The 24,447-nt window shown below is 46.0% G+C and overlaps 2 protein-coding genes across 2 annotated transcripts in view; one reads left to right on the top strand and one right to left on the bottom strand.

Moving 5' to 3' along the window:
- Positions 1–24,447, bottom strand: part of DNAH9 (dynein axonemal heavy chain 9) — a 1,479,259-nt gene that overhangs the window by 1,296,116 nt on the left and 158,696 nt on the right. The window contains exon 7 of the mRNA XM_085616775.1: positions 13,104–13,271. Within this exon, the coding sequence (XP_085472901.1) occupies positions 13,104–13,271 (168 nt within the window). The remainder of the gene's footprint in view (positions 1–13,103; positions 13,272–24,447) is intronic.
- Positions 3,515–4,642, top strand: LOC146809906 (beta-1,3-galactosyl-O-glycosyl-glycoprotein beta-1,6-N-acetylglucosaminyltransferase 3-like). Its single transcript, XM_085614397.1, has one exon. It carries the CDS (start codon positions 3,734–3,736, stop codon positions 4,640–4,642), a length of 909 nt encoding a protein of 302 aa, XP_085470523.1. The 5' UTR covers positions 3,515–3,733.

Raw genomic sequence — 24,447 nt, 5'->3', positions numbered from 1 at the left:
TTCGCAGTGAATGATGACCCTTATTTGGCAAAGTGCCTAGCTTAAGTTTTTGAACCCTAGCTCTGCCGGCACCTCAGGAAACCTAGCAAACCTATACATTTTTGAAAACTAGACACCCAGGGAAATCGAAGATGGGGTGACTTGACTGCCTCCCACCAGGTTCTGTTACCCAGAATCCCTTGCAAACCTAAAACATTGTCGAAAAAAACAAATTTCCCCACATTTCTGTGCTGGAAAGTTCTAGAATCTGTGTGGATACACAAATTTCCACCCACCTCGCGTTACCCAAAGTTTTCCCAGAAAAAGGGTACCTCACTTGTGTGGGTCGGCCTAGTGCCCGCGACAGGAAACAGCGCAAAACACAACGTGGTCAAACCTCAATTTTGCAGTGAAAAATGACCCTTTTATGGCAAAGTGCCTAGCTGTAGTTTTGGAACCCTAGCTCTGCCAGCACATAGGGAAACCTAGCAAACCTATAAATTTTTGAAAACTAGACACCCAGGGGAATCCAGGGTGGGTTGACTTGACTGCCTCCCACCAGGTTCTGTTACCCGGAATCCCTTGCAAACCTAAACAATTGTCAAAAAAACACATTTTCCCCACATTTCTGTGGTGGAAAGTTCTGTAATCTGCATGGATCCACAAATTTCCACCCACCCTGCGTTCCCCAAATTCTTCTGATAACAATGATACCTCACTTGTGTGGGTCAGCATAGTGCCTGCGACAGGAAACGGCGCAAAACGTAACGTGGTCACACCTCAATTTCGCAGTGAAAAATGACCCCTTTTTGGCAAAGTGCCTAGCTGTCGTTTTTTAACCCTAGCTCTGGCGGCACCTAGGGAAACCTAGAAAACCTATACATTTTTGAAAACTAGTCACCCAGGGAAATCCAGGACGGGGTGACTTGACTGCCTCCCACCAGGTTCTGTTACCCAGAATCCCTTGCAAACCTAAAAAATTGTCCAAAAAAACACATTTTCCCTGCATTTCTGTGGTGGAAAGTTCTGGAATCTATGTGGATCTACAAATTCCCACCCCCCGCGTTCCCCAAAGTCTTCCGAGAAAAGTGGTACCTCACTTGTGTGGGTCGGCCTAGTGCCCGCGACAGGAAACGGCGCAAAACTCAACGTGGTCACACCTCAATTTCGCAGTGAAAAATGACCCTTTTTTGCAAAGTGCCTAGCTGTAGTTTTTGAACCCTAGCTCTGCCTGCACCTAGGGAAACCTACCAAACCCACACATTTCTGAAAATTAGACACCGGGGGGCTTCCAGGGAGGTTTGGCTTGCGTGGATCCCCCAACGTTTCCTTACCCAGAATCCCCTGCAAACCTCAATTTTAGCAGAATAAAATCACTTTTTTCACACATTTTTATGTGGGAAAGTGTGGCATCACCAGGCTCACTCAAATTTCCTACCACCCAGCATTCCCCCAGGTTTCCTGATAAAAATGATGCTTCACTTGTGTGGGAGACCCAAGTACCCGCGACAGGCAAGGGCCCAAAACGTAGTGATGCGACATCAAAATTGCCTATCTGAAAACCACATGGTTTTCCAAGGGGGGTCAACTGGGTTTTTGGCCCCGTGCTCGGCGGCCATCTAGGGAAACCTACCAAACTCACACATTTCTATAAACTAGACACCTGGGGACTTCCAGGGAGGTATGGCTTGCATGGGTCCCCCATCGTTTCCTTACCCAGAATCCCTTGCAAACCTCAATTTTAGCTGAAAAAATCACTTTTGTCACATATTTTTGTGTGGGAAAGTGGGGCATCACCGGGCTCACACAAATTTCCTACCACGCAGCATCCCCCAGGTCTCCCGATAAAAATGGTGCCTCACTTGTGTGGGAGGTCCAAGTACCCGCAACAGGCAAGGGCCCAAAACATTTTTTGATAGGCAATGTTGAAATTGCCTCAAAACGTTTTGGGCAAGCGAGGGAGCTCCTCAGTTTATTGTTGTCCCCCTCCACTCCATGCCAGCAGCTGAGATAAATCAGTCACTTCTCTTCTCCTTTGTCCACCAGATAGCAATTACTGCAGTCAATAGGGACAGGTTGTGGCCTTAGTTGACTTTGAAACTGGCAAACCAGGTTCAAGTCCCAGCGTCAGTTGGACATCCTGGGATTCAGGGCAAATCACTTGACCTACATTAACCTAAAAAAAAAAATTAAAAAATGTCCTTTGTAATGTTATCTGGTGCTCACATAAAGCGCTCCAATGCCTCTAGGCCTAGCTCATGCTATATCAAACTGCATGTAGGGAAAGTGACAATTTTGTGTTTATTTTTACATCTACACACTAGCATCATTCACTTTCTCAGGATCTACTATTTATGTTAGCCCCAAGTAAAACAAAAAACACAAATGCACATTTCACTAGTCTCTGAACATTGGAGGGCCTCTCCTAAGTACTGCAAAAAAATGATTATCGTTAAAAAGTGAGTGTAAAAGGCAGTTTTCATGTCTCCCATTGAACATTAATAAAAAACATCCACCGCAAACGTATGGCTAAAAAGCCTAATTAAAAGTGAGTTCATAGTATCTTTGATAATTCTGTGCTTCTAAAGACTATTTTTTTCATTGGGATGTTAGTTTCCTATCGAAATACTGGCGTTATAAGCTTTAAAATATTTTAATTGCCGCAAATGTTTGCCATCATTTAGTTCCATTATCCTAACTCAGCAGTGCATTAGGAAAGGTTGGATCTGCGAATGGGGGCCTACCTTTTTTTCGGCAGCCCGGGCCGGATTGGGCCCCAGACCAACGCTGGTGACGCAGCACAGAGTGTATGGTTCCATTGTCAAAGCAGGGCAGCCGTCCATGGGGCAGTAAGGACCCTTTACATACTATTGCAATCGTCGTGGAGCCCGAACTCTAAAACGGAACAGCCTTCACACAAAACAAAACGCAGTCAGAGGTAGATATGTGTCTGCCTCCTTCGTTTCCAGTGCTGGAAAAAAATTCAGCCAAATATTCGCCGCGTCCATTTTCGGCACTCACGCCGCAGAGCCATGTGAACCAGGACAAATCCCTGATGTATGACATCAATGAAACGTTCCCATTATTTTACAACTGTCAAGACGTGATTAACTGAGGTCAAACTGCCCGGGGAAACAATGTAGTATCCCTGCCCAGCCCATTCCCAACTCAAGCCCGCCAACACGGCCGGGCAGGTGCAGCGCTGGTGCTGCACGTGTCCTTCCGCCGTCCCGGATCGGGACTATATTATGGGCATGCAATTATTCTCTTGGCGTTATTAAATCTCAACTAGAAGGGCATAGTTTATATAACTGCACAGGACTCTTCCAATTCAAAAGAATTTTGGATTTATTGGGCTCCCTCCAGCATGCTTGGTCACAGACCCCTGCAGCAACGGTGCGTGCTGCTTTCTGTGGCGTCTCTCGCTGCGCTACTCCTATATTTCTCACAGCAATATCCTCTCCTCGAAATGTGCACGCATCCGAGGCCTCCAGGCGGCACGCATCCGGGGTCTCCAAGCGGCCCAGTGATAGACCAGGCACTGCGTCAGTCCCTTCGCCTTTCCCACAGTGGCCGAATCAACTGCTCTAAAGTCATCCGCGGAGAGGAGGCGACGAAGGAACGAAAGAAAATCCCAGCTGCCGAGGAAGAGTTTTTGAATGTGACTTCGGACTGCCGTTCCTACAGGGAAAGCAGACAATTTATTCCTGTTGCCCTGAGTAGGGAGGAAGAGCGCTTCCCTATCGCATACTCCATGGTGGTGCATGGACAGATTGAGATGTTTGAACGGCTCTTAAGAGCGATATACACCCCGCAAAATATATACTGTGTTCATGTGGATGACAAGTCCCCCGAGGTCTACAAGCAGGCGGTAGGAGCCATCGTTTCGTGCTTTCCCAACGTGTTTGTGGCATCCAAGCTGGAAAGAGTGGTTTACGCATCTTGGCTAAGGGTTCAAGCCGATCTCAACTGCATGGAGGACCTTCTGAAAAGTCAGGTGCGGTGGAGGTATCTGTTAAACACATGCGGCACTGACTTTCCATTGAAGACCAATGCGGAGATGGTAAGGACGCTCCAGGTGCTGAATGGGAAGAACAGCCTGGAGTCTGAGAATCCCTCAGAGTCCAAAAGAAGGCGCTGGACCTTTCACTATGAGGTTCACGACTCCATCGTCCAAACGGAGGTTCTAAAAAGTCCACCTCCCATAAAATCCCCCATGTTCACTGGAAATGCTTATTTTGTGGTTTCAAGAGATTTCGTGGAGTATATATTTAGAAAAAACACAGATGTGGAGAAACTGCTGGAGTGGGCAAAGGACACCTACAGTCCGGATGAGCACCTCTGGGCCACGCTGAACCGCATGCCTGAGGTCCCTGGGTCTTCCCCATACAACTCCAAATATGAAATGTCCGACATGAATGCACTGGCAAGAGTGGTGAAATGGATGTATCTGGAAGGGAACATCAGTGAGGGCGCCCCGTACCCACCTTGCACAGGCACTCACCGAAGTTCAGTCTGCGTCTACGGGGCTGGAGAACTGAAGTGGCTTCTCCAACAGCATCATCTCTTTGCCAACAAATTTGATCCTACAGTTGATAACATAGCAATCCAGTGCTTGGAAGAGTATCTCAGACTCAAAGCTCTTTATGAAACTGAGCTATAAGGATGTCTATTTAAAACACATGAACCTGTAAGTTACAATTAGATCAAAGACGGCTTTCGCAAACTGTATAGCAACTTGTTTTAAAGCTTCGTGTTCAATCCTTCTTCACTTTGTGAGCCCACATCATTTGCTAAACGTATTATTCCCTTGTTAATTGTAATAAATGGACATCGTCATTCATTCGAGTAAGGAGTGAGCTGAGCTCTAGTGATAACACACCAGTCCCTCGGTCATTTTAAGGAGCCCAGCCTTAGACTACAAAGCCCTATTCTTTCACCACACGCGAGGGACTGTTTGAAATCTAATTGCAATTTTAACAAAATATGAAAATTAATTTGATTAGAATTTGAAATGGTATTTCTTGCAGCACATATCTGTCGGTGAAACAGTTGAATTTCATAAGCAGCAAGTGTGTGCAATTCCTGTGCATTAGTATTGTTTGGGATGAAACGTTGACAAGCTTCTCATTCTCAAATGGCTTATACGATGTCATGTTTAAATATGTGTTCAAAACAAATTAAGAACCAAACAGATTAGAAGAATGATCAGAAGGCAACACATTTTTTTAACAAATGTACATTACAAATTTGCAATAATGTAGTCTTTTGTTTATTAAAACAAATTGTATAAGTCTCAAAGCCGACCATGTCATTGGGCTACCTAATACTAGAGAGGTGGTATGTTCCATACATTTACACTCGGTGTAGCCAAAACCAAGAGAGTTTCTGCAAAGTTTTAAAATATAGAAGGGGGTTGGTTCCACGGCTATCTTGAGTGGGTACTTGCGCTTTGTGCCAGAGGTGTAGTGAACCCCCCGCTTTCGCGGCTACAGCGGAGGGTGGAGTTTTTTCATGGGCCTCTTCTGTCTGCAGTTCGGCAGACAAAAGCTCATAATCAACTATATAAAGAGATATAGCGCCAATTCAACGCAATGTAGGAATATAGCACCAACAGAAGAGCAAGAAGTAGCAGGAAAGAATGAAAGATGATTAAAAGATAGAAAAAATACTGAATAGAAGGGAGGGTGAAAAGAAGGATAGATTGATGAGTGGGAGGATGAATGAGTGGTTGGAAGGATGAGTGAATGGATAGGTGGATAGACTGTTGAAAATAAGGCAGAGCAAAGGGATGAATGGGTGATTGAGTGAATGGGTAGGTGGATGGACAGGTGACAGGATGGCAGAGTAAGGGGATGGATGAGTGAGTGAATGGCTAGGTGGAAGGAAAGGTGAAAGGGTGTCACAGTAAAGAGATGCATGGATAGGTGGATGGACAGGTGAAAGGATGGCAGAGTAAAATGATGGATGTAAGAGTGGGTGAAAGGATGAGTGAATGGACAGCAGAGTAGATGGACTAGTGAATGGATGGCAGAGTGGATGGATGCGATGACAATGTGGATGGCTGGATGACAGAGTGGCTAGATGCATGTGTGATTGTATGGATGGATGCAGGGAAGAGTGGAAAGGTGGATGGGTGGATGTATGGTAGAGAGCATGGTGGATGCATGGCAGAGTGCATGGAAGGATGGATGGCAGAGTGGATGGATGGATTCATGGCAGAGTGGATGGATGGACAGATGGGTGGATGGATGGATGGATGGATGGCTGAGTGCATGGATGGGATGACAGGGTGGATGGGTGGAAGGCAGAGTGGCAGGGTGGCTAGATGCATATGAGAGTGTATGGATAGATGGATGCATGGAGAGTGGAAGGGTGGATGCATGTCAGAGTGCATGGATGGATCCGTGGTAGAGTGCATGGAAGGCAGAGTGGGTGGATGGGTGCATGTCAGTGTGAATGAATAGATGGATGGGACAGTGGATGAATGGACTGTGTCAAAGTGGATGGATGGAAGGATGGATTGCAGAGTGGATGGATAGATGCATGGCAGAGTGGGTGAATAGATGGATTGATGGCAGGGTGGCAGGATTGATCAATGGCAGAGTGGGTGGGTGGATGGATGGATGGCAGAGTGGATGGAAGGATAAATAACAGATTGATGGATGGATGAATGAATGAATGGATGGGAAGATGGATGGAAGAATGAATGGCAGAGTGGAAGGATGGCAGAATGGATCGATGGAATAGGAAAGACTGAATAAAAGAAGGATGAAAGAATGAGGATGACAGAATGTAATGCTGAAACAGGATGAAGGGTGAATTGATGTAGTGGGTGGATGGAAGGGTGACTGAATAAATGGATAGAGGCTTGAATACGAGAGAAAAGGAAGCTGTTGTAGGGAGGGTAAGGCTCACTTGCTTTGTTTGCTTGGTGCCACCAGAGCTTTAGCTCAAAGTGGGGGTATTTTAATTTTCAGTCTAATCCCTTGAATGTGCTGTAAATGCTTTGTGATAAATATCGGGAGATCAAAACTGCTGATATTTATTGGTGGAAAATGCTCTGTATTGACTGAAATATGCACATTATGGCACGGTAAACACCAAAAACCATGTTATTCCCCAACAACAAATAATTTGGTGATTTTTATTCCGCCGCGGTCCATCCAGGTAACAGCGGTGGGGCGGTGGGGCTGTGTAAGGGGGAATTTCGAGGGACGATGCAGAGGGAAAATTAATTATTTATTTCATTTTCCCTCTGCATCGTCCCTCGAAATCCCCCCTTACCCCGCCCCACCGCTGTTACCTGCACGGACCGTAGCTGTATTTATTCCACCCAATAAATTCAGATTCAGCAGAGCTGGATTGTATCAGGTGCGTTATATATGACATAATTTACCGGGCAGCTCCTAATGAGAGCCTTGGATCCTGACAGCTTTCAGTTCCTGCTATGCTGTTGCTTAAGGAACAGTATCATTGTTTCTTCTTAGGTAGAAGATAGAAAGGAGATCTCAACATTAGTTTCTTTAGGCTAATTCAGTGCTGTCTGTTGCTCTGCCTGCTTTGAGACCTGGGAAGAAGCTCTAAATGTTAAACAGAATCTTCATGAAAACAGCAGCTCTTGCTGCTTGGAGCCGAACGGACATCGTCTCTGTGTTCATGTGTGTTCCTTATCAGGAATTCGTTTTTAGCTACTTCTCTGAACATCTCATGCCGGTCTATCAGAAACACTCACTCTCTATCAAAGTCATTCAGCACTTCGTAGGTTGCTTCTCTGCAAAGGCCATTTCTGCTCTGGCAATTCTGCATACTGCCCCACTCCCCCGCGAGCTACTCTTCCTTCAATCTAGGACTCCCCGCGCTCCTTTTCTTACTTTCAACACCCTTCCCAGTCCACACATCACATTTCTCCACTCAACTGCCCTGCTAGTGTGTGATAGGACGGGTGCATTTGCTAATTCCAAATAGACCACACTGCGCTCCAGAAGGAAGATGATCGCTTGGGTTCGGTCTTTCATCCATGCATTGCGACAGTAACGTTACTCTCTTGATCACCGTCACACTTAGAACGACTACAGTTCAGGGTCCTGTGATTTGCAACTAACGGCCAGTGCTCCCATGTCAGCTTCAGCTCCTGTAATGGAGATACCACCTAACAAACCAAGAGAACTCTTTCAAGGGGTCTGGACATCTTTTCCTTGCTTCTGCCTCTTTCTGCCCCCTTTATTATTGTATTGCAATGGTTTTAACTAACTATGCAAATAAATAAACTACTGTCCCCTCTTGGGACTGGTGTCCGTAATTCTGGATTATCTCTATCACAAGGAAACCAAAACTGTCACTGCACCAATGACAACCTCCAACATCCTCCCAAGAATGCCCAAGTGACTACTTCTTTCCATTGCCCTTCGAGGAAAAGAAATATCAATCTGGCTCTGACATCACTCATATTTTCCAATCATCTGAAAATAGGTGTACCCAGACCCTTCAGATAAAACTCTTCCTTACTGCCAGAAAACCTTTTAAATTTCCACCCAATTGCTGCCTTCCATTTCATAGGAAACTGTCGGACACATTGTCATCTCTCGCATACAATCTCGCCTCAACCCCACCTGTAACCTCAGCCTTTCCGTGGATTCCTCAGGTGTAGGGCCTCAGACAGCCATGCCCGTCAGTGGTGGATTACAGGATGGATCTCCATTCCAACCTCAATCAGAGGACTTCAGAACCATTGGACGTTCCGAAAGGCATTAAAGACCTGGCTCTTCCTAGCGTAGGATACACTTTTCTTCTTTGTATGTCCTGAGTGGTTTTACTAGCTTGTGCTTAGGTAGCGCTGGGACGCCCCGTCACTGGGGCAGCTATGCGCTTTATAAATCCGAATAATAATAATAATAATAATAATCTACCAACCTCAATCACAAGATTCTCTGCAGCACTGACAATCACTTACAGGATATTCTCTCACTCGCCCCACTACTTAGAGTCTTCATAACTAACCCATTCAAGTCTTCCGAGCCAGTTCTTGGTCGCTATAGCACTGCAACATTTTTGTGATATCCTTACAGACTACTTCGTTCACTTACCTACGCCCACCTACTCACACACCCACTTTCTTTAGGTTCTATCAATACACCTCACTCTTGCCTTCCCATTCTTGGAAGTGGTCGCCTAAGCTATGTTTTTTTTTTTTTTTTTTTACAAAAACCCAATTATATATGCTGAATACACATATAAATTTCTCCTAATTTGGCCCCAAGGTTGCATTATCGTGCCGCAAAGAAGCACTTGCCTTATTTCCAATATACAAATCAAAACATTTTGGCCAGCATGTTATTTTATTGCTTTAAAAACACACAGTCCCACTGTTTACCATTATATTCCACATCCTTGTTATATTTATATGAGCAAGTACATACTTGTGGAGCCTGTCATGAGCGCCATACATTATGGGCAAGCCTTGGCAAAGCCAGTGGGTCTGGCCTTCTTTTAAAAAAAATGTATGTGCATCTTCAATAATAGGCAATTTACTATGCATTATTGTGTGGACTGGTGAGTGGATGTGAGAATGGCTCAAAAGATAAAAGAATGAATGGATAAGTGAATGTGTTTATGTACAAGCGAGTGCACGGAGAGATACTAGAGTAAGTGTGTGGATGCTTGCATGGGTGAGTGAATGAGTGTGCGCATTTACGGCTGGGGACAAGGTGCTTGAGGTCATCACAATTCCCTTTGGTCGGTTTCACTTCCTGCTTATACTGCTCAGTGACACCTTCATTCACCCACTCATTCACCATCATGCACTCTCTCATCCATTAGATCATTTTCACATTCGCTCACTGAGCCTTCACCACAGAAAATTCCAGTCACTAAAGAAACACTTCTAGGTTTACGAAAGCAATACATAGTAGCATTTTCAACACTTATGCTGCACATGCTACCACATTAAGACTTCTACATAACGTGTTAGCATGATGCAAATTAATGGCACTCAATGAATCGACCTCTAAATGATGACGGCCGGAGTCCTCCCTGATTGGCTGACAGGGAAATCAGAAACACATGTTCAGCCTTGTGCTTGGCAATGTGCACTTGAAAAAGTCAATAGTGACAGTAAATTCAATGAACTACCGGCACAGAATTTAAAAACCACAACCTGCAGATAAGACTTACAGCCCATTTCAGTTTATGGGAAAGGCTTTGATTTTCATTTGAAAACGAATAAAAGATTGTGTCTTGTTAAATGAAAGACTTTGGAAGGTCCATCCATGTTTTTCTTGGTTTGGTATTGCGCTAGATATAAATGCAACAAAAAACAACTACGAAGGTGAGTCCTAATTCAAAGATACAGCCGCAGATAAAATTGAGAAAAACGTGGGCACAAACTTTGGGAATATTTGTTCCCAAACTGATATGGAATAGACTTTCTCGTAAGCAGAATAAATGCAAGCTTGATATATCCTGCAGAATGGGCCTGTGATTCATCAATCCGTAGCATTCTTCTTGAGGACAACGACAAAGGCCCTGATGAGGGATGGAGGTGCTATTTAGTGCACCTGATAAATAACAAAAAACTAAAACAAAACTTGCGTTCGTGGCTCTCAGCCGCCCCCAAAACAGTGACTCCTGGTGTCCACTGACCCCATCCCCCTAGCTACACCACTGTGTTACAGTCATAGCAGCTGCCTGACTTTACAAAGGAAAGAATGGCGTCTGGATAGTAGAAATTTTGGGAAGCACCAGAAACTTGCCTTTGGTATCACGTAAAGGAATGATTGGCAGGGTTCCTCGAGGGCATCCCTGGATGCAGCTGAAGCAGGGAAAGAAAGGTCTGGAGGCCATGACCTTTTCAGAGAGCTTAGCAGTGCTTAATCCGATCCGGTGATCGCAAGTGGGGCCCACTGGCACTCATTATTGGGGGCTGGCACTTATTTTTTCACATCACACTTTCGCCCAGAGCAAGAGAGAGAGAAAAATACAAAATGGTGTAAGGAAGAGAAAGATGGAAAACTGTGACAAAGAAAGAAAAGAATGATGAAAAGAACCTGAAAGAGACAGATGAGGAGGCAGGGAGTGTCTGGTGGTGGATTAAAGAGGCCTGAGGTTAAGTCGAGAGAACGCAGTCTTGGTATACGGCACCCTGACATTCCACTGTGCCGGTTGCATGATTCTGAGCAAAACTAAGGGATAAGGCAGGGCCGGTGCTAGGCATGGGCAGTGTGGGCAGATGCCCAGGGCCTCGCACTCAGCCCACCAGCACGGGGTCCTGCACCTGTGCAACACACAGCAGGTCCTCTTGTACCCCTGCCAATCCAACTGAAAGAAAGGTGTCTCCTTGCAATTGGGCCCATGGGAGGGGGCCATCTCCCTGGGCCTTTCAGGGATGGTGGGGGAGGCCTAGGAGAGGGAGACTGTTAGGCCTGACTTTTTCAGCGGGATTATCCCAGGACGTTTTGCTTTTTGGCCTCCTGTTTCGGACCTGTTTTTGTTGGTTTTGTGACTCTGGGCACTTTACCCCTGCTGATCAGTGCTAAAGTGCATATGCTCTCCCTTTGTAAATTGACAACGCATACCATTACAACACGCAATACTTTTAGGGCAACAGTAGGGTAAGTGTTCGATAGTGTCGGGCTAAAAATTACTATTCCCACTCCAGTGAGTGCAACAGTAGGGAAAGTGTTGGATAGTGTAGGGGTAACAATTACTATTCCCCTCTACCCCAAAACCCATACACACCCTAAAACAAAAAAATCTCCATTACTTACCTTATAATGCGTTGTTATGGTATGCATTGTAATGGCATGCGTTGAAGTGACATGCGTTGTAATGGCATGCGATATAAATGCAGTTGCGTTGTAACAGTTGCACTGTAAAAGCAGTGCGACGTAATGACTGCATTGTAATGGATGTTTCCTGTATTACCTGGTATAGCAACTCAAGTGGAAACTCACATTCCAACTGAGTTGGAAATGACTAGGGGCCCCGTTAGGATGACGGGCGGACTTCAGTCCGCCCGCCACCCTAGCGGTGCTTGGACCAGCCGCCAGGGATGTGGCGGTCCTGCGCCGCCAATTAGGATGCGACCGCCACCCTGGCGGTCGCATCCCGCATCCTTAACATTGCGGCGGGTGCTGATGACAGTTCGAGCCCTCTACAACTTGGTCAACTTTTACTTCTGCTAACTAGGAGGAATCTAGAACCTTGTTGGTGAAAGTTAAACCTGTCTCTCCCGATGATTCGTGTCTGGTGTCTTTTTTACTAACCTGCTTTTCGCCTTTGGTCCCTGCATTAACTGAAATTCTCAGCGTCACTTTTCACTGCGGCTTTTCCAAATGAGAGGGGGGGAGTGTTAGTTAAACCGTTGGTAGAAAAAGAGAATCTGGAAAGATCTGTCGTAGATATTACATGTGCATCACTCTTCTTCCGTTTTGGGTAATATCACCAAACAGGTGGGATCTAAATCGTTGTCTTCTGACAGGACGACTCTTATTATTTCAATTGTTGACAATTGGGCCTTTGGCCTAGTGGAGGGATTGAGGCCGTTGTTGACTTGGATGAACTTACAACAATGGTGGGTCAAGGAGATGCTGTAGCGCTCATTTACTGACTAGAATAGTTTACTCAATTAGGTTAAACCCAAAAAATCTCACTGCCCCCTCAGGAAGGTCATAACACTTTTCAATTTTAAATACCACCTAGTCTTAGGCCTGAACTCTGCCAATTGTGTTGTTAGTAAAAGCACCAAGATGCTTTTTATTGGGGGAACGTTGACCTCTATAAATAACTTCCCATTGCATTCTCACGTGATTAAGGACTAATGATCCAAGCCAAGTAACTGTATGGCTATAAGCAAATGTAGTTATCACGACCACATGAAAACTATATTCAAGTAAGCAGGTTGCTGCACACAGAAGGCATCACAGGGCGATTCACATATTTTAATCACAGTTCACTTTGGATTCAAACTAGAATAGTTGTAATAGTGATTTTGGGCGTCTGGGAATTTTAGTAAGACACATATATTTAGTTTTCAAAGAAAAGTGTGTCCTTGTCTTTTAAACATAACACCAAAATACCAACTCCTAAGGTGATTCCAGAAAAAAGTACAGCATAACGTTACGTACCATATTTGTTGTATCCAGGCAGTCGTAAGTGCGTTCTGAAAATATTTTGAACACCTCCTGGAATTCTTCGTACATGGTCAAGACCTTTAGACTCAGAACTTTGCCCCTGATTCCACCGAACTCAATTTTTTCCAGCTTCAGCATGTCTAAGGCAGTCATTAAGAGGTCCTAAGGCACAAGAGACATGGAACAGTTAGAGGAGAAGTCGCAATGGGCACAGAAAACAGGAATTGTTGGTAATAGACTCTTTTGCAATCTCAGTTTCTGTAAGAGCTAAAAAGTAGAGTGCTTGCAGGGGAATACTGCCCCATAATCAGGGCCACTGGAATTATGCAATTTTGCATCCATGGCGTTCTCTGATTAGTATGGGTCTGTAAATGTTTACAACAACAAAAATAATCTGGCTCATACGGATCAAGTTACTAAAACCATGTTGACGTGTGTTCCTGAGCAGCAGAAGGCCCTTCTCAAGGGCTGACTGGTCATCTTTAGCTTATTGCTGCACTTGAGTGTTACACTGACAATAATACGGTGAAATTCTTTCCCAGACAGTGATACCATGAGTACAAATGACAATATAAAGAGGCAATGCTCTCTCTATATGTGCCAAATTATGCCTCATAATTGTTTTATCTTGCTGCATAATTTAGTCATTTCTGCCACATAATATGGTCTTCCCCCTCAACATGACTCCAGCTGACCTGCCTATAATACTAGTGGCATGTTTTGTAGCCAGGCAAGCGAAATTCTGGTCACATTGTTGCATGCATCCTTGTCTTGTAAGTAGGAAAGTTAATGTGGAAATCAAAGTGATGTTTTGTGTAGAATGAACTGGCAGATGCTGCAGATTTCCCCCCTTATCGACCAATTTTCAAATTTCCTCAGCATTTTTCTGGCAAAACGTGCCCAGAGAAAGTTCTTGTATGTGTGGTAATATCGCATATCTTGTAATACTGATTCAGGAAGGAGGACCTTGGTGTTGCTGCCACCACCAGTGCTGTATGGAAACTAGTCAATTGGGGGCCAGAGGGGAGTAGATGGTTACTTACCATCCACCTTGCTATGGCAATTCCATTTTTGGGTAAATATCTATTAATTTGGTTCTTTAACTTTAACCGGCATTACTTTGAATATCATTACTTCAACTGACCTTTACTTCAATTTGGCTCTTCTGCTCAACTTGGATAGAATTGAAGTTGGATCCATACATTATACAAATGTTATTGTTGGACTTGGCCCTTTTTGCAGGGTCATCCCTGAAATTGTTACCTTCCTCCTGTATTTATTCTGACCTGTTGTTGGCTATTCTATGACTCTGGGCACCTTACCACTGCTGTTCAGTGCTAAAGTGCATATGCTCTCCCTATTTAAAATGTAATATATTGGTTGGATTCCATGATTGGCTTATTTGGTTTACTGTCAGACCCCAGTAAAGTGCACCAGGAGTGCCCAGGGCTTGTAAATACAAATGCTGCTGGTGGGCTTGCAGCACTGGTTGTGCCACCCACAGAAGCGGCCTGGTAAAATGTATCTAGGGTCTGCCACTGCAGAACCTGCGTGCGGTCTGGTACTGTCATGCTGACTGGGTAAGTGCACCCATTTCCCAGTCCCTAAACCTTCCCTTAACTTCATATTAGTCACCCCTATGGTAGGCCCAAGGGCAGGGTGCATTGTAAGCATAAGGTAGGACAAGCCCTGATGTGTGTGGCATGTCCTAATAGTGAATTACTGCCATTTTCGTTTTTCACTATTAAAGGCTACCTGCTCTCCATAGGCCAGAATGGGCTGCTGGACTTACTACACGCTGTAATCCCAGTGGACTCAGAGAGCATGATAGTAAGTCAAGTTTAGTATGCCTGACCTCAGAATAATAAAATACTTCTTTTAGTAAAGTTTATTTTAATATCCTGTGTTTGTAAATACTACTTTTAGAAAGTTAGTATTTACTGACCTGGCCATTTCAGTCCGCCTCTGCTGTGTGTGTGTGTGTGTGTTTGTTCTGCCTAGTCACAGTGAGGAGCAGGGCTGGAGAATTCCAGGAGACAGGCTGGCTGCCAGGTGGTGGGTAGAGAGATTGCACCAGGATGGGTGGGAGGAGTACACCTTGACTCTGAATAGACCTGTGCTCTGCCACCACAATGCCGGCTCCGCCCCCTGTGGAGCGGCTGATGTCTCTGCCCTGCTGCTGAAAGGAAAGAGCAGGGTCACCACAACAAAGTGCTCCAAAACCGGACTGAGCCAGGCCCAGGCCCCCTGGCGACAAAGAACAAAAGAATTGCTGTATAAAAGAAGGAGCCCTGCTCCCAAGAAATTAGATCAGATCCTGCTGAAACAAGAAGAACCTCTGCCAGAAGAGAAGGAACAGGGAAAGCTGTAGGAGGAGTAACTGTCCCTGACCTGGGGGATTGGCCTGCAGTGGTTGCCTTGCTGCTATAGGAGAGGAGAAAAGACTACAAAGACTTTTATTTCAACTTGTGCTTAAAGATCTCCAAGGGCTTGAACTGAGCTTGCCCCCTGAACGAAGTCCCAGGACCAGTGGACTTCATCCCCAGCTCCCCAAAGTCTTTTAGAAGTGCCTGCTGCTGTTGTTGGGCCTTCTGAGGGACTGCGTGTCGCAAGGAGCTGGAAGCGCGACGCACGGAAGAGAAGCGTGCCGCCGTCGGAGTTGTTGCCGTCGCATCTCGCAGAGAGTGTCGCCGCTGCAGCATCGCATCGAGCGGAAGCGTCTCGCATCATCTGGAAGTGTCTCGCAACGCCGAAGAAGCGTGTCGCCATCGCAGCCATCGTAGCTGTCGCATTGCACCGCATCGAGAGGAGAGTCTCGCATCGAGTAGGAAGCGTGTCGCCATCGCAGCCATCGTAGTTATCGCATTGCACCGCATCCAGAAAAGCGCCTCGCATCCACGGAGAAGCGTGCTGCCGTCGGAGCCGCTATTGCCGCACCTCGCAGAAGGGGTGTCGCCGCTGCAGCATCGCATCGAGCGGAAGCGTCTCGCAACGTCGGAGAAGAGTGCCGCTGCCAAGGCCGCTGTCGTCGCATCTCATCAAGGGTGACGCCGCTGAGGCTGACGCATCGAGTCGAGCCTTCTCGCAACATCGGAGAAGCGTGACACATCTGGAAGATCCCGTCTTTATTTCTTTTGCACCAAGAACTTCAACGCATCTGCATCGCTGCAACACTTTCGTTGCCCTGTGTGTCGCATCTAAGGTACATTGACTTAAAATAGAGAAACTAAGCAATATTCTACCAACTAAGTAACCGTATTGTGTATTTTTAATGGTCTTGTGATAATCCTATATAAAGAATCCTTATTTTTAATATAAATACCTGCGTGGTGTCCATTTGTAGTGTTGTCACTTGATTACTGTATGTGTTCACACAATGCTTAACCTATAACGCTCTGAGATAAACCTTGTCTGCTCGCGCCAAGCTACCTAGAGGGTGAGCAGGGGTTATTTTAGGAGTGTAACCCCTTACCCTGACTAGAGGAAAGGTTCCCTGATTGTCACAAGTACCTACCTGTGCCAACCAGAGAACCCAGATTCTAACAGTTATGTTACGTTAAAATACTTATAAAGCGCACGTACACCATACGGTTTCATGGCGCTGAGGTCCAGGGAGTACTGCCGCTAAGTGATTCATTCAAACGCTTGGCAAAAGAGCCAGGTCTTTAAGAGTTTCCTAAATTGAGGATACAATGTCATCGATCTGATGTCCGGAGGAAGAGAGTCTCAAAATTGGGGGGCCAGGACCGCGAATCTTAGTCCCCCCCAGTTTCTTGCATTTGAAAGATGGAGAAGCTAGGAAATTGAGGTGGGAAGACATAGGATCCCGAGTAGGGGAGTATCTCTGTATCCATGTAGATACAAACACTGGGCATTTGCTAAGGAGCGCTTGAAAGATGATGCATCCCAACTTGAATGCACTGCGTTCAACAACCGGGAGCCAGTGTAACTTTTTCATGAGAGGGGTGACATGGTGCCATCTAGGCTAGTAATAAATTAATCAAGTGGCCTGATTTTGCACCAGTTGCAGTCTTTTGGATTGATACGCTGGTATACCACAGTAAAGTGAATTGCCGTGGTCAATGTGAGAGATTACTAAAGCCAATACTACTTGGGTCAGGGCTTCGGTGGTAAGAAATCTGCTAATCTTCCTGATCCTTCAAAGCTGAAAGTAGAAGGTAGAAACCACTGTCCCAATCTGTGATTTCATAGACGGATCGCTGTCAATTGTGATGCCAAGGCTTTTAGTAGATCTAGATGGAAGGGGTGGGGTTCCCAACTCTGGCGGCCAGTACTTAGAGTTCCAGGGGTTTGAGGGCCCTCCAATTCAGATCAATTCTGTCTTATCTGGATTGAAGTTCAGGTGGTTGCTGTTCATCCAGTTACTTATATGTCGCATAGTTGATTGAAAGTAAGAGACGGAGGCGGGTGAGTTGTTATTGTCAAAGATTAATTGAAGATCGTCAGCATAGTTTGAGGAGCATGCCTTCTTTTCGCCCAGGGATAGAATAAGAGGATACAAATATAAATTAAAAAGGTGCTGTGAAAGGAAGGAGACCTGCGGCACCCCACTTGTCAATTTGACTTTGGAGGTGTAGGATTGAGCGACGCGTACAGCTTGAGAGTGATCCTCTAGAAAGGATGTAAGTCACTTGTGGGCCACCCCCTGTATCTCTGTGTTGCTGACATGGTCGACCAGAAGTTCGTGGTCGGCAATGTCAAATGCTGCAGAGAGATCGAGAAGCACCAGGGCCTGTGTGGTGCCTTTGTCTGCCCCTTTCCTTAGTTCGTCTAGGACCGTCAAATAACAGCCTCAGTGGAGTGAAAAGGTGAGAATCTCGCCAGATGGGGGTCAAGAAAGTGGGATTGTTCAATAAAAGAACAGAGGCAGTTTGCAACGTGAGTTTCCAGGACCTTGGCTAAGAAGGGAAATAAGGAGATGAGGCGGTAGTTTGTGAGGGCGAGAGGGTCTGCCCCTATTTTATTAAGGATGGGAACAATATCTGCTTCTTTAAATGCATTGAGGACTGTCCCCTGAGTAAGGGAGTTGTTCGATAGCTCAAGGGGGGTCAGGACATAAGAGGAAAGCTTCCCTAAAGATGTGTGGGGGCAGCATTTCGCCGGAGAGCCAGATCCGACCCTCATTAGTAGGCTCGAGAAGGCTTCTCTGGTGATGGGAGGAAACTGCTCCAGAGAATGAGGGTTCCTGAGAGTGGGTGGCTGAGCTTTAGGAGGAGAGGTAGCAGGTATACTAGTCTTGATGGTGATAATTTTTCCAATGAAATAAGTGTTGAGTGAGTCACATAGTGGTTGAGTGGGGGCGAGTTTCGCCGTGACTCTATTCGTATTGAATAGCTCGGCAACAATAGCGAAGATGTCCTTAGATTTATTGGGGGAGCTCAGTATTTTGTTGGAGAAATAAGTTGCCTTAGTTTGTAGAATGGCATTTTTATGCTGTTTAAGTTGGGTTAGGTATCGGACTTTTTTATCTAAGGAGTAGTCATCTCCAATCGCGTTCGGCATGACGAAGGGCAAGTTTTTTAGTTATAAATCTTCAGAAAACCAATGTTGAGCATCGTGGTTTCTGACTGTATTGACGTTCTTGAAGGGGGCATAACTGTCACTTGTGGCCACTAGCCAAGATTTAATGCTTTCTTCATGCCTGTTAATCAAGAACTGTTCAGATGGAGCCGTGGAAACTAGCAATAGGCAGAAGTCATCGATGTTGCAGGGGCTCCAATTTCTTGCCCTGCGGCTTGCCTGCTCTTGGGGCCTGCTAAGTACAGGTTGCCGAGGGAGAATGTAATAAAGTAGTGGTCTGACTAATTGCATGGAGAGACCCTCAAATTAGTAACCATCAAGTTGGATGTCCAGACTTGGTCAAGGATGTAGCCTTTGATATGAGTGGGAGCTGTCACATGTTGGACACAGTTCAGTCCATCGAATTAGTCAAACAATTCAACTGAGCTAATGCCACCAATTGCATTGTAGCCCAATAATTAAAGTCCACAATTATCAGAATTTAGGCGTAGTTAATAACTATGTGGGATATATTATCACCCAATTGTTGGGGAAAAAGTGTCATGTGATAGTGGGGTCTGTAGATTAGCGCCCAGATCGGAGGGGTGAGGGGGGGGGGGGGGTGAGATCAAAGTAAAGGTCATTCAAAAAAGGCTAAACTAAATACCGTCCCATGGTCAAGAGAAAGTTTTTGAATTCACACAGATCCAGACTCCAATTCACTCACACTGTTCAGTCCTTGTACGCGGGGAATACACACACAATAATTGAATTACTCAAATTCCACCAGACCCAAGAGTGTAATATCAAACGGCTTTATTCATAAGCATAAAAAGTCTTGTTAAAACATTTCCGCTCACAATAAAAAAACGGTCACATTCAATAGTCCCTAAACATCAAAATCGAATATACTTTAAAAACAATTCATACACAATACAGTGCCTCAGGAACACAGTAAGAGCTAATTAACTGTATCCGTGAAATAAATGTGTGGAATAAATTCAAAAAAGGCACCAGTCAAACTAAATGTGGAGACAGTCAGAGTAAATACATCATGCACAGTGCTCGTTGAAGTAGGGACAAAGTAATAGGGGGTTAACTGAGTCACAACAAACGTAAAGGGGAAGTGGTCCCATTGAACATTTCACAATGAACTAGAACATCTCCCAGGATAGCTTTGGGTTTCTCTGGGACCTAAGACTTCTTCATCAAATGTAATGTTAAGAAGGGGGGGAGCAGCAGTGTTTCTAATTCCAAACAGGTGGCACCCGCTGTTCCATTGATAGGTGCCATACAGTGCTTTAAATGGGGGCAAAATAGTGCAGGCACTCATTTAAATGTGGCGAGTGGGCTGGGCTTGGGGGCGGGGCTTAGGGCAAGACATGCCGATACTTATTGACTTCGATACTACTTGCAGCACATACCAAAACACATGGGAAATGTCTTTCAATGAACAAAGGAGGTTTGTGTTTACTTATAACAAAAAACACGAAACCCAAACGCAGCGATATTTCAACTTTTTGTTGTTTTGTAAAATGTGCAACATAAATTTTTGCTGTTCTCGAGTGACACAGAAAGAAACAAGCAGACATGCACCGACAAAACATTCCACACATTTCCGCTAATCTAACTTCCAAGAGTGTCTCTATTGTCTTCCCCCTCCCCCCCCTTCTCTCATTTTTCTCAACAATCACAGGCAAGCAAACATAAGCAGACACTTAACAAAAGACTCGGGTACGCTTTAAAGCCATTTGAACCTGGTTACCTCCCATGGCTTTCTTAATTACGCTATCACTGGGCTGCCTCGATGTCTGTGAACACCCAGATGGTATGCAAATGAGCCCACGCTGAATTGTTCAGCTGGGCTCAGCGCAGGTCTATAGAAGTGCCTTAGCTATCAAAAAAAGGCCGCCAGCGTTTCATGAGTACCGGTACTCTCCTCGGCTGTAGAGAAGTGGCGGTACTCCGAGTGATAAATCTAAGAAGTGCCGGTTCTCAGTACCGGGGAGTACCGGCCCATTTAAAGCACTGGTGCCATACATAGTAAGTTAGACAAGTCTAGGTGCCCTAGTACAAAGATTATTTGAATATTAGAACGTTAGAAAGCTGGGCGCTCAGCGTACAACAAGGAGGGCAGGAAGATAAAGCAAGTAGTGCCTCCCACCCGCACAAAAAGTGCAGTTTCACCTCTGCTTTTTATTTATTTTCAGTTGGAACACTCTGCCTTAAAAAACAAATATTTCCGTTCAGTAGCGGTCCTTGAACCGAGGGTGCACCCGTCATTTGCCCTGCCTATCCCCCCCCCCCCCGTAGGATTTAGTGTGGTAATGGGCCTACCGTTTCAGGGGATACTGCCATAATAAAAGGGCCTCGCAAGATCACTGAGATATATCTTCTCGAAAAGTCTCAATAGTTGTATTTAAAATGAGGTATTGACGTTTTCATTAAAAGGGAATACGTTGATAAGGCTCATATATGCCCCGTCTGGCATCATTTAATGGTCTTCTATATTGTGTTGATGATTTTCAACTGAATATTCTAGTGCCTAAGCAGGTTAGTAACGCGTTTTGAGTGTTTGATCGAAAAGTGATGTGGTGCTTAATGGCTAGAGTGCGCGACCTCGAAGCTGGGTAACCAACTTTGAGTCTCGGCAGTGACTCTCAACATCCTGTGATTCTGGGCAAATCACTCAATCTCCCCGTGCCTAACAAAAATGATTGTGCCTGTCTGTAATGCAACTGGGGCTCATGTAAAGAGCTCTGTTTCCTTGGGGTCGAGTTGACGCTACATAAAACTCCCCACACCACCCCCCAAAAAATGGTCTGTTCAAAAACGTCGAGGCATCTGCTCCCCTGGGCCCCAGGAGAAGTTCTTGGATTTTCGGGGCCCAGGGCGAAAGGGAATGTCAAGGCTGCCCAGGCACTGGAGTCGGCCTTCTAGGCTCCCTGGGCGTGGGACATGGGAAACTTCCGGTCGGCCACTTCCGGTAGTGGGAGAGGGGGCAGTGTGGAAATTTAGCTTGCGAACTGAACATTATCTGCGCCATCTTGTCTCTCCCCAGCGCGACACACAGGAAAGCGCACGGCAGCCATTTTAGGCACCCTGGTCTCTCCCTGCTCATTGCCGATTGCCAGCGCGTCCCCCTGGCGCTGCAAACATTCCCCCGCGCGCCGGCCACCCCCGCTCTCTCATACACGGGCCATAAACCCTCTCCTTCTGCGCGACCCTGCCATGGAACCACATCCCACGCCTGACCGACATCCCATACATGGGCATGCATCTCTTTGATAACCCCCTTCCTCTGCGCCCCATTGTCCGAACCGATCCCAGGCCATCACCTAGCCCTGCGGATGCAGTTTATTGCACCTACTGTAAGGGAAACACCCCACATCAAAGGGATTACAGTAGATCAAGGCCCCCCACCCCCTGAGACCCGACCGGTCGCACACACCCCCGGGAAGTGGCGGAATGTCCAGCTGTGTGATAGCCATCTCCTACTGTGGGTGGGGTGGGGACTTCCACTGTAGATATGTGTGGGAACGAGCTCGAAGTGGGGATTCTGAGGATGTTCTTTCTTACATCAAAGTGATCTCAAGAATGTGCCATGTATGATAACCATGCAATAAAGTCATAAACGTGTGTATAAGAGACCAGGTCTCAGAGATGCAGTTAGAGCACCTCGTGACGATACCTTGCTGTCTGATCTGATGTGTTCTGCTCCGACGGAATAAAACTTTGTTTCCTGCCTTCCAGTCTCCGGCGCCTGCCTCTTTCATTGGTAAATTATCGAATGGTATAAGAGGCGATTACCGCCGGGCAATACTTGAAAGGTTATCGACTGAAACTGCCGCTACCGTTTAACAATTGGCGTCCCAAGCGTGGGGCCCATCAGCGACACGTGGATCCAGTGGGAGAGGTCCCGACGACAGAGTGAACGACTGCAACGATCGGGAGAGCTCCTGCCCGATAGACCCTCGTCTGGCAGCCGATCATCCGAACTTCACTGGTTCCGAGCAGACCTCTCTCGAGTGATCTACGGTCCTGACTGGGAACCATAAGGAGTGCCGCGGCAAATACGGAGAGTAGAGGACGATCGGGCGCTGGAGGCGGAAGACGAGAAACTGTCCACGCGGTCCGGGTAAGGTCGTGAAACACGACAAATTGCGAAATAATTGATTGATTGATTGAAATACTAGTATTGCTCATTGATTGTTCTCTCTGAGATATTCGCTGTCTACAAACGGGGCGGAGTAGAAATACTCTCTCTCTCTCCCTTTGCAGATAGTGAAGGGTAGGTAACGCAGACTTTTGTCCCCGTTGTAACCCGTCGTGCCTATCTTTATCTCCCCACTGATTGATTGTCCGAACATTGATTGTTTTGAAGAATAGTGCTCTTTGAGATATTCTCTGTTTGCAAATAACGTAGAATAGAAATATTCTGTCTAGTCTTTGCAAATAGTGAAGGGTAGGTAACGCAGACTTTTGTCCCCGTTATAACCCGTCGTGCCTATCTTTATCTCCCCATTGATTGATTGATTGTCCGAACACTAGCTGTTCGATATTGGTTCTTTTGGAGGTATTCTCTGCTTACATATAACGAGGAATAGAGATATTCTGTCTAGTCTTTGCAAGCAGTGAAAAGATAGGTAGTGCTGACTTTTGTCCCCGTTGAAACCCGTCATGCCTATCTTCTCCCCACTGATTGGTAGTTGGTTCTGCCCAGACCGCTTATTAGAGGTGAACCATCCGGCTCCACTGGAGGGCACCCCTAATAAGGACATGTTCACTAAATATGGACTAGTCGCCGTAGCTTATAGCAAGCTATGGCATAAATATACCAAGAAGGACCCCGAGAGTCAGTGGCCACTGATGGGATCCTTCGACGACCATAAGATAGAAACGCTAGAAATAGCTCTGCGTAGCAATAAGACGACGCCTACTATGCTTGACAGTATCGGCATGTGGCGCAAAGAAGCAACACAACGGAAAAAGAGGGAAGAAGTAAAAGCAGAAAAGGAATTACGAAAGGCAGCTCACCTTGCCGCTAGAAAGTTAGAAGAAGAAATAAAGGAGAGAAGGGAAACTAAACTAAGATAGGAGCCCGAAACATCAGGCCAGTACCCTGTTAGGACCCCCTCTATGCTCTACCCTGAGTTGTCCTCTAAGCAACGAACGAATGATGAATTACTATTAGGTCCCCCGATCATTTACATGCCCCCTCCATACGCACCCTCCCAATCGGTAGTGCAACACCCACAACCCCCAAACACGAGCGAAAGCAGTACAGGGGCCTCGGTCCTCACGGCCTCCGTGCCGGCCGAGCCTCTTGTACTGAACACAGCGTCGGCAATAACGTTGGATGACCCTGAGATGAGAAAGAAAGATTCCACCAGAATGAATCGACTAACAAAGGATGAACGAGCAGGAATCGACAAGATAGTAGGGACACTGGTGGAGCGAAAGGAAAGTGAGGAGTATATAACAGACGTGTATAACTCGTATGCCGACAACCGCAGACGACACTTTGTCGTACGACTTTGTTATCACGTCCTGAATACATATGAGGATAGGTACCACGATAAAGGTCCCGAAGGCTTAGCGGCCCTATATAGGAAGGTAGACATTGGGGAAGAAGGAGAAGGCGATGTGACGAACCTCTTCACTCGTACACTCGAGGTCTATCGACACCTTAAAGAACACAGACAGACAACCAAAGCAGAAACTCCCATAGCGACTAAGCCTCAGGCAGGAAGGGCTGATACCATGATGCCCATCAAAGAGGCCGCCCCCTACTGGGTCCCCCCACGAGGTCAGGGAA

The sequence above is a fragment of the Triturus cristatus genome, chromosome 7, assembly GCF_964204655.1.
Source record: "Triturus cristatus chromosome 7, aTriCri1.1, whole genome shotgun sequence".
Taxonomy (NCBI): Eukaryota; Metazoa; Chordata; class Amphibia; order Caudata; family Salamandridae; genus Triturus; species Triturus cristatus.
Note: the sequence above shows the minus strand (reverse complement) of the source record. Positions and strands in the feature narration are given on the sequence as shown.

Excerpts from the sequence above, each read along its gene's own strand:
- LOC146809906 (XM_085614397.1), top strand. The coding sequence starts at position 3,734 with ATGGTGGTGCATGGACAGATTGAGATGTTTGAACGGCTCTTAAGAGCG.